General features: G+C 41.3%; 1 protein-coding gene and 1 long non-coding RNA gene across 5 annotated transcripts; one reads left to right on the top strand and one right to left on the bottom strand.

The window, feature by feature from the left end:
• The first annotated feature begins 263 nt into the window (after window positions 1-263).
• On the top strand, window positions 264-1,276 carry LOC109745697 (putative ripening-related protein 6). The gene has a single exon (XM_040394271.3). The coding sequence runs from the start codon at window positions 450-452 to the stop codon at window positions 969-971; it is 522 nt and encodes a 173-aa protein (XP_040250205.1). The 5' UTR covers window positions 264-449; the 3' UTR covers window positions 972-1,276.
• A 213-nt stretch (window positions 1,277-1,489) lies between these two features.
• Window positions 1,490-7,271, bottom strand: LOC109745699 (uncharacterized). Of its 4 annotated transcripts, none has more exons than XR_012180869.1 (4): window positions 6,472-7,188; window positions 5,702-5,887; window positions 5,203-5,283; window positions 1,490-2,050 (listed from the first exon to the last, which is right to left on the bottom strand). It is a non-coding gene; the product is annotated as an uncharacterized lncRNA (long non-coding RNA). The 4 variants fall into 4 exon arrangements; XR_012180870.1 differs by having other exon boundaries at window positions 5,238-5,283; window positions 6,472-7,184; XR_005771416.3 differs by lacking the exon at window positions 1,490-2,050 and having other exon boundaries at window positions 3,517-5,283; window positions 6,472-6,908.
• Between the last annotated feature and the right edge of the window lie 3,728 nt (window positions 7,272-10,999).

The raw sequence follows: 10,999 nt of genomic DNA, 5'->3' as shown, positions 1-10,999 counted from the left end.
ACTCTCCAGACGGCTCGCGTACGGGATTAAACAACATTTACACATAATAGTATTGACGTACATTGGACACACCACCAACTACGATACACTTGGCTCTTGCTCATCTAGTCATATCGTAGTATATCACGATTAGAAAGCTTTGATTTTGGAATTTTCTCTGCTTGGAGTAGTGAAAACTGGTACGTTCTCTCTACCAAGAGCGACCTGCTGTGTTCTGCCCTCAGTTATTACCGCTGTAATATTAGCGACACCATGTAATCCAAACGAACTCATCTCTACAATTCAGTTGTCATCTAACGCAGCCATTTTAGGCCTGTATCGAGCACACCGAGAGAGTATCGGTATATACGTACGTGCGCCTATATAAACTCCTCGAACCAGCCACAACTCATCACCACCCACAGCAAGTCAAGTCAAAGGGCAGCAGGTAAGCTGGCAGAAGCTTAGCCATGGCGAACACGAGGCTCGCGGTCGTGGCCATGCTTGTGATCTTACTGCAGCTGTCCACGTTATCCGTGGCCCGGCACCACGCCAAGCCGGACCCCTGCGTCGGCGAGGACGACTCCGTGCCAGGCATGGTCCACAAGCACAAGAAACCCCACTGCCCGTCGCCGGGCGGCAGCGGTGGCGGCGGCGGCGGCGGCGGCACGCCTGGCGTGATGACGGTGAACGGGTTCCAGAAAGGCGAGGACGGCGGCGCACCGTCGGAGTGCGACGGCAAATACCACAGCGACAAGGACATGATCGTGGCGCTGTCGACGAGGTGGTACGCGGGCGGACGCCGGTGCGGCAAGATGATCAACATCACCAGCAAGAAGAACGGGCGCACCGTGCAGGCCAAGGTGGTGGATGAGTGCGACTCCAACCACGGCTGCAAGACCAACATCGTGGACACCACGGAAGCCGTGTGGAAGGCGCTCGGGCTCGACAGCGACATCGGCGAGGTGCCCGTCACATGGTCCGACGCCTGAGACCATGTATTCACCCGTGAGCAGTCTCGGCAGCCGCCGGCGGCCAGAAGTACGGCAGTTGCTCACGGCGCCGTATCCCATATCGATGGAGTCAAGTCAAGTGTCAGTGTCGTTGCTAATCTCGAAGGGTACGTACTTTGTCGAGTACGCAGCACAATAAACTACCTATATGGATGGTAGTGCGAGTTTATCTTGTTGGTGTCTGTCTCAGTTTGATATTGGTATCCTGTTGTACTGTTATAGTACTATACTACTTCTCTCGTACGTATTACACAAGAAATGCTAGCTCCCGATTCTTCACTGTATCTCTATCTGAGTTCATCTTTTGTGCTTGTGTACGTTATCTAGACTGGCTTTTGTATTATTAATACTTCATATTTTATGACTTTTTTGCGGGTAAACTAGGGAGTTTTATTCCATCAATATAGCGCTAAAAGTATACAAGGGACGCGGGGGGGTGCTCTATGTAGCCAGCAAGCCATGCTACATTCAGTTCAACCATGATTTTTTTTTTTTTGAAAATTCAGTTCAACCATGATTTGCTATCACTATGCCCATATTTTAGGACAGGTGAGTCATTTGATTGAGACCAGGACATTGTCCCACAAGCTTGAACATTTAGTGAAGTATTGTAAACAAAATCAAATTTGAACGTGTATTCGGCTACATTCATATATAGTTTCAAGTACCCAGTCAGCATGATTTATAATGCAAATCAACCATTTTTTAACATAGTATTTTTTTCTTATGATATAGGGTAATTTGCAAGGAGCGGCTACAGGTCAATCGACTGATTGTAGAATGTGGTCAGTTGATTACTACAACAAAGGAAAAGAAAAGAGGACAGAAGAAAACTGACTGACCCAAAGTTAGGGTCAGTCAATCAGCCCAACAACCAAACTGGCTGAAAAAATTCTCTTGCCCTCTTTTGCCTTCTGTCCAGCCCAAAAAAAAGGGCCTGACAATATGTGACAACCTGACAATTTGGTGTTTTGATTTTGATTTTGATATCTTGAAAATTCTCTTGCCATCTTCTGCCTTCTGTGTTTTGATTTTGCTGCTGCATCTTATGTGACGACCTGACATATTCAGAATTTAAAAACAGAACACCTCCCTAAAGGCAGAATTTAAAAATTCCAAGAAGGAATTGAATTTGCATATTCAGAGAACTAAACTTGCAGTTGTTGACCAAAAGCAACATACAAAGAAGTATAGTGCTAGCATGCATACATATGTACAAAAAGATAACCACAAGATCTTCACCTAGTTGTACTACAAATTGTTTAACTACAGTTAAAGCAGAACACCATCCTGAAATCAGAATCTAAAATTTCCATGCATATACTGAATTTGCATATTCAGATAACTAAATTTGCAGTTTTTGACCAAAAGTAACATACAATAAAGTATAGTACTAGCACGCATACATATGTACAAAAAGATAACCACAGCATTTTGACCATTTTCACCTATTTGTACTACAAAATGTTTAACTATAGTCAAGGCAGAACACCTACCTGCAGGCATAATCTAAAAATTGCATGCACATACTGAATTTGCACAATCAGAAAACTAAACTTGCAGTTGTTGTTTTTTTTTGCGGGGAAACTTGCAGTTGTTGATCAAAAGCAACATACAAAGAAGTGTAGTGTGAGCATGCATAGATATGTATAAAAATCACCTAGTTATACTAGAAAAATTGTTAAACTACAGTTAAGGCTGAACACCTCCCTGAAGCCAGAATCTAAAATATCCATGAACTAACTAAATTTACATATTCAGAAAACTAAGCTTGCAGTTGTTGTTGAGTAGCAATATAGAAGAACTATACTATGAGCATGCATACTACAACATCTTGACCTGCTTGTGCTAGAAATTATTTAACTACAAGTAAAATCAGAACAACACCCTCATGGCAGAATTTTGAATTTGCATATTCAGAGAACTAAACTTTCACTTGTTCTTCAACAGCAACACGCAAGAACTATAAATACAAGCATGCATACATACTTACAGAAATATAACTATCACATCTAGGGCTAAAGAAGTTGTCAAACTAAAAGTTTCGGCAGTACAGCTCCCTAAAGAAGTTGTCTATGTTAGAATTAAATTTGCATATTCAGAGAGATAGCCATAACAAGAACAAGTCAACGCAAAAAAAAACCCAAGAAATATAGAAAACAACTTCAAAAGAGAAAGGATCGATGTACTTGCAAAAATCTACCTAAACCTAATTATTGCATTCTCATTACTGCAAGTAATAAAATGCATGAGCATGACTATGAGTACAACTATAATTACAGCAAAAGCCTAATTCATAAATTCAAAGACTACAAATAAAAATTGCATGTTAATCATACTAAACTTGCACACATTTTACAACAGCAAGATTCATATTAGCCTTGTTGATATGCTGATTTAGGTTTTATTGGAAGCAGATACATTGATATGTACAAAAGAATTCAAGCTATATGTAATACAGAGTACCTCACTGTATTCACGATTATAATTATACTTGCATAATTGATCAATGTCAACTGGATTTAGATCATGGAAAGACAAATTATAGTTCCATCTATATAACTAATTACAAAGACAATCAAGACATAGGATGGGGAACAACACCTAAAATACACAGGTTTCATATTAGCCATGAAAAAATGCAGTGGCTAAGTAAACACATACACATAGATTGATATCTACAAAATAAGTCAAACTATAAAAGAAATGATTAATACAACTCATCATCCTCCTGAAGCATTCCTCATCAAGGACAACATAGAAAACTTCAGGTACTTCATCAAAGTCGGAACCTACTACATAGTCTGAAGAAACTAAGCATAAACTAAACATAAACTAAAATCAATAGATAAAGATAAAATGCAAAAGCAAATGACATAATAGAATTAAGTTTTTTATAGAGGAATTAATTTTGGGAAGCATGTTACCCTTCCCAATGCAAAAGATAGAATAGAATGAAGTTTTTCTATAGTTGAATGAATTTTGGGAAGCCTATTACCCTTCCAAATGCAAAAGAAAGAATATAATGAAGTTTTTCTATAGATGAATGAATTTTGGGAAGCCTATTACCCTTCCTGAAGATAAAAATCGAAATCATAAACATAAGTGTAGACACAAATTTTGTTGCCGTAGCAACCATTCCTATTACAGTATCCAGTTGTTAACTATGGAAAAACATATTGCTAATGAATCTGGTTATCTTAATTGCTGATGCACGATAAAGAAGTTGCACAGAATAAGTATCAGCAACAACACCAACATGCAGTAGCAAAACATATTATCAACAAGGAGATGAACAGGGTATAAAATCTTGCTGACAGACACCACTGTTGCGTCAGCAGACAATTGCAATAGCCACTGTTTTGGTTGTCATGGCTGCCAGCCATTAGCATTACGATTAACTTCCACATGATGACACTAATTATATCGAAATTGCATTTGCAGGATACAGAGATTCAAAATCAGAAGGAACAGCGCTGCTGCGACACCATGGAAGTCATTATGCTACCATTGCATCAATTAGTACTATGCTTTCATGTCATATCAAGATATTAAAAAGATAATTGCATATGCAACCTACAGAAGTTGCACAACTTCATTATGAGCAACAACAACTTCATGGTGGAGCAGACCATACTGTCAACAAGGTGAGGAACACTGAATAAAAATGGATGCAGAGGCAGAAGTTTCAAAACTCTAGTTTAAGTTACCCAAAAAATAACTAATAATCTGAAATTGCTTATGTAGGTGCCAAAAATTACACAACAGGAATATCAGCAAGTGCATTCTCATGATACAACCAACAAAAACACAAGGTAAGCATCAACAATGACTATAATGTAAGGAATTAGATTTGCATGCTAAAGTTGCTATCAACATGAAAAACCATTGTTATGGTTGGAATATAATAATTTTGAAAAACAAAATTATAAAACTAAGAAGTCTGAATATTGCATTTGCACGTCCAAAGAGTTGTACAAATGGATAACTAGCAGAAAGGATTAGTGGAGAAAGTTGTCGCCAAGGGAAAATCACTTGCTCAGGTTGTGGCACTATCATAACATTACATGTTGCACAGATGTCAGAAAAGAGACATGGGAGAAAACAAAGAAGGAACGTTAACATTACTATGGGAAGTAACTATGAAGACAATCAGTAATGAGCATTGCAAAAAATATGAATTTTAAGAAACTATAAACGACCAAAATACCTATAGGAAGTGGCATTCCACAAAATATTTTCTACCTTGAATTCCAACTTATCTTCAAAGATTGGAAGAATGCACTGTGACCTGCAACAAAACAATATCAGCAAGCTCAAAATCACAGTTGTAGAAGTTTGAAATAAACACAAGGAAATATTACATGTTCAAATTGACAAAGATAGGGACAGAGTACCCCAACTTTTCAAATTAAAAACAAAGAAGATGACCACTACATAGCCTACAATTTTTTTTATAATAGCCAAATAATAAAACGACAGACCAAAGTTTTGCCACTAATTTCAATGATATTCAGTAGTGGTCGCAAACATTACACAACTAGATTGCAAAAGCAAATTCAACCTAGGTAACTAAGAGGTGACAGTTCAACTTGACAACATGGGACAAACTACTACAAAATCTAAAGACGACATCGTACTAGCTGCCTATAAGGCATACAGTTCCAAAAGCAGACCCAATATGTCTTAAGACCGAGCTTGAACCATACGCTTCAAACAGAGCAGGAAGCCGCAGCAGCACCAGCATCACCACCAGATCCACTAGCATCACCACCAGGAGTGTAGTGGGGACTACACAGAACACCACGATGTCCGATGGAACAAAAGGAACTCGAAGCTGGGCTCTTGTCACTGTTGATATCTTCAAGACCTTGGGACATAAACCCTTGGGAAAACTAAACATAAAACTAATCAAATGACATGAAAATTGCACACCAACACAACTAACAAAAAAAATACGCCACACCAAGTTTATATCATTTTGAGATGAATAGTGTTATTTATTCTCAAATAGAAGAGTTGAGATACCACACCAAGTGACCAAATGGCACTTTCAGAGTCAAACAAAACCCACCTAAATTCAGGCTTAACTATGAATCTAGTTGTACAACCATTTGGTTGAAATCTGTCAAGTGCATACAGTTTAACATTGACGAGGCTGACAATTGTACATGTTAGTATCCTAGTTGCAGTCAATGCTAGCTTCAGACAATCGGTTACAGAGTTGTAGAATATGTCAATTCAAAAGTTAAACGCCTTAAGTCAGATAGAAATTGACAAAAGAGAACTGAACCATGCATCAGAACACACTTGATTAAGAGAAGGGACTGCAATGGTATTCCTTAAACAAAATCAATGTTGGTTCAGTCTTCAGGCTAGTGATTTCAACGACTGCTCTCAAAGCTTCTTGTATACCTAACCAAGATCTATAAATCATAGGGAGAAATCAAAAGCAAAAAAGAAATGGAAGAACACATACCTAAAGCCTCCCCTAGCAGACCTCACAGCAAGCAGAGAAAACCCTAACCAGTGACACCTCGAAATCCCTGCAAAATAGATATCAACAGAAACAACAAATGAATGACTTAAAATAGCAAATGAATCATACAGAAAAAAGAAATGAATTGGGGGGGCAATGAAGCACAAAGCCTCCACGGTCAGAGGTGGGGGGCAATGGGGGCAAAGAGCAGCGAAGAGAGTGGATAAGAGAGGAGAAGAGGAGTGAAGCAGAAGAAGAGACGACAGAGAGAGCGACTTTTCTCTACGGGCTGGGCTGCAGCTAAACGGGCGAAGGAATAGGATATCGGGGTCGAGGCATCGGCCCAATAACGATACGACTGATCCACTTCAAGGTTCAGTCAATTTTTACACAACCGAAACAACTCATGGTACAGAACGAATCACAGAACAAAATCAACGGGTGAAAAATCGACTGACCCAAAAATGGAAAATCAGCTGACTGAAAAGTAGCTAAATTGAATTTTGTAGCACTTCTGGTATAGGTTGCCATGATTCAAGTAGTTTTTTTTCTCCTCATGTGCCATTGCCTACATGGTTAATTTTCCTTGATATTTTTTATTTTATAAAAACTTAATTTTCCTAAATTTGCCATGGCAATTTAGCTCTTTTGCCAATACCATTGTTTTTTCTTGGACTAGCCATGCAGACAACGTTTGCCATGATGATACGTAGTAATTTTGCCATTTCCTTTGAACTAGCTCCTATTGAACGCTTGTTCTCAATAAGGCAAACGTTTGGCAACGGCGCACCGGCTGAAGCTTCGGCTGGTCGCATGCACGCCACTCGATCACGTAGGGGATCCAGCGCACACACGTCTCCCAGTACATGTTTCACGTTGTTATTTTTCCTCCTTGGCCCACCATCTGCCTTTGGGCTTTGGCCCATCACGACCGCTTGTTTATTTTTCTCAGCCTTCCTCTTTGTCTTCTTCCTCAGGTCGTCTTCAAGATCCAGTTCACCACTGCTGGCTGAAGCTCCAACGGAGATGGGAGAAGAAGCTGCAACCACAGTCCCGCGAAGCTGCATCCGTTTTTGTCAGTGATGTGACTGTGGCAACCATAGCCATGCCCAGACCATCATGGAGCTGCGAGCTCAAGGGCGGCTAGTGCTGCATGTTGCGACCGCGTCGCGGGATGCTGGAACCAGCGACATTTTTTGCTACATCCACTAACGGTGGAGCTACGACGCACAACGACGGCGATGGTTATTTGCTGCAACTGTCGTCTGCTTTTGCTACAACCAACGAGGGATTTGCTACATTCATTAATGGCGGAGTTGTGACCTGGGACGGCGACGACAACGCTTTTGCTGCAGCTGTCACTGTTTTTTGCTACAACCAGCGTGAATTTCTGCTACATCCACTTAAATGGTGTTCATTGGCAGCCGTCGTTCGTTCAACCCCGTGCAGCAAGCGTCGGCGGGTGGAAAAAAGCTTCAACCGGCCTGAAAAAAAACTTCAACCAGCATGAGAAAAAGCTTCAACTCAGTGCGAGCGGCGACACAGAGTGTTGCGGCCGGAGGCACGGTGGCGCGGCGACGGGCGTGATACGACGGCGGCGGCTAGGTGCTGCAACGACAAAGACGTCGGGCATTTTGCTACGACGGCATCGTTTTGCTACGAGGGGAGGCGACATCCTGCTGGAATCGGTGAGGACGGGGATGCGATGACGACCACCAGCGACGAGGGTGGCGATTAGCGACGAGGCAGGCAGGCGAGGACGCACGGCGAGCTGGCTGATGTCCACGGAGGATCACGGGTTGTACTTGATGATGGCTGCCATGACTTTTTGTTTGTTTTCTTGACGAAACAACTGAGGGAAGGAAGACCATCGTACGGTTGTAGCTATTTAAATCGTGCGTGTGCAGTTTGACCGGCCGAAAATTTGGCCGACGGTCCGGCGCGTATCACTGGCCTATACCTGGCCATGGGCCGGGCAGGGCCGGGCCTGGGTCGGGCCTTAAAAAGCCCACGGCAGAAAACTGAGGCCCAGGCCCTCCCATGCCCTACCATCAGGCCTACTTTTCAAGCCCAAGCCCGACCCATCTGGTAAAAAGCCCCGAAAAGCCCTTAGGGCTTAGGGCCATGGGCCGGGCCTCTTCCTTAAAATGCCAATATGCCAAGCCCAAGCCCGTCCAGGCCCTGCTGGTGGGCTCAAAACTCAAGCCCAAGCCCGGCCCACGGGCAAGCCCATCGGGCAAGCCCATCGGGCCTAGGCCCTGGATTTTAGTGTTGGGCCTGGGTGGGCCGACAGGGCCGGGCCGGACATGGCCAGGACTACACTGGCCTTTCAATAAGGGGGCAACTCACACATGGGCAGTTCAACTGGCCGGCCCATTGGCGGTACTATAGCGCCATGGGCTCACTTTAGTATGCAGATCCTACTGTAGCATCGGGCCCTACAGCATGTGACTTTACTGTAGCTCAAGTTCAAAAAAATGTGAACAAATTTTGAAACAAAGTGAACATCTTTTGAAAACGTGAAATTTTTTAATTTTTGAATTTTATAAAGCGAGAACAATTTTTCACATTTTCGATTCTCAAAAAACTTGTGAACAATTTCTAAATTTTATTATTTTTTCGAAATTTTCAATTTTTCTTCAAATTTTTCCAGAAATTTGAGAATTCCATACATTTTTTAGAAAAACTGAACAATTTTCGAATAATTCCAAATATTTTTTAAAAACACAAAGAATTTGGAAAATGCAACTTTTAAAAAATCCAAACAGTTTTTGAAAATTTCAAATGACTCTTAAAATTCTTAATGATTTTGAAGATTTAAAAAAATAGAAAAGTCAAATCTTTTAAAATTCCCAACATTTTTCTTAAAACGCAAGTAGTTTTTGAAAAAGATGAAAAAATTCAAACTCCAGTAATTTTTTAAAGTCTCAACAATTTTTGATTTAAAAAATGTGAATTACTAAAAAAAGAGTAACAGAAATAGGAAAAAAACAAAAAAACAAAAGAATACCTAAAAAGATAAAGAAAACGAAAAAAACAGCACAGGGAAAACCACACTATGGTAGCTAAATGGGCCAGTCCACACAGATCGATCTCCTCGCTCGCGTGTGAGTTTGGGCAGCTATTGGACGCCTTGAACATCTAATGTGGAATTCCCCCTCCTAGATCGAAAGATTCGTTAGCTGGAGAGTCTTCCTAGATCGAAGGTAAGTTTTTTATTCACGCCCTTTTTAGCTGCCGTCAGCGGACATACAAGTCCACGTCGGAGGAAACTACTGGGTGTTGCCATTGGTTGGCTCGACGCCGGGCACGAGCACCCGCTTCTGGGCAAGATAAGGGTTAAAACAAAGATCACCTAATAACAGGTAGTGGTGGCAACATACAAAAATCCAGCAAAAATCTCAAGCTGTTCTTTAGGTATATATAAGCCATCAGACACTTCCTAGGTGTTGTCATGTCCAGGGAGCCTACATGGGTGCCTAGGGACCCTAAGACCCACATGGGTGGTTGGCTTGGCCCATTTGGCCGCTAGGACTCCAAACTTCTCTCGTGTTTTTTCTGAATTTTGTAACATATCTATTTGCCTTGAAAACGTAAACAATGACAGACATGGGTTGGCACTTTATTAATAGGTTACTCCAAATAATCTTAAAAACATTGTCAAATTAAGTGCATTTAATCCGCTTGGTGGATTTTGGTAATTGATATCAGCATATCTCAAGGAACTAATGCCACCTACAAGCTTTATTTCAAGAAATGTTCCTTGTGGGTGAAACAAAGGAATAGAATGTGACCCCTACAAAATGCATCAAGACAACTATTGGCCAAGCCAGAGGATTCCTCTTTTTCATTTTAGTGATCTAAGATTGAACCCATAGGCATGCCAATTCTATCAAAAGGGGATGAGGTTGTAGTGATGAGCTTCTTGCTCCATCCGATCAAACTTCAAGGACCCTCAAGTTCCTTTAATGATTCCAATATATCTTCCGAGTTCTTCCGGTCGGAATCACCGAAACATTAACTAGATTTAGCCGTTGCATAAACCTACCCCATTTAGAGCCTCCAAGTACTCCACTTGGAATCACCAAATCTACTCGTAAACCTAATGTTGCCATGTCAGAATCTTCAAAGCAAACCTACAGAAATTTCCGAAGCAAATATGTTGGAATTTCTAAAGCAACAACAGAAAGTGTGCTACTGCCCAAGTGTACACCTCAGAGCTTCCAAATGCTTTATGGTCGGACCATATGAAGCATCTGAAAGTTGCTACCTATGTTCATGTTGGAACATCCAAGCTGGTCACTTTGGAGCTTTTGAGCTATGTAATAAATTTGGTAAAGGTTAGATTTTCGTCCCTCCTATTTATACCTTCACCTATCCAAACAGCTCACTTGAAGCAAAATCCACTCCCATCACATGTTCTGAGAGATAAATCCACCTCCTTGTGTTGATTTCAAAGGGCTTTCTACCACAACCATCCATGCCAATCCTTTGAGATCTAATCCTCTCTTGCTTTCCACTCCTACCT

The sequence above is a fragment of the Aegilops tauschii genome, chromosome 1, assembly GCF_002575655.3.
Source record: "Aegilops tauschii subsp. strangulata cultivar AL8/78 chromosome 1, Aet v6.0, whole genome shotgun sequence".
Taxonomy (NCBI): domain Eukaryota; kingdom Viridiplantae; phylum Streptophyta; class Magnoliopsida; order Poales; family Poaceae; genus Aegilops; species Aegilops tauschii.
The sequence above is the reverse complement of the archived record's forward strand: the minus strand, read 5'-3'. Positions and strand labels throughout refer to the sequence as shown.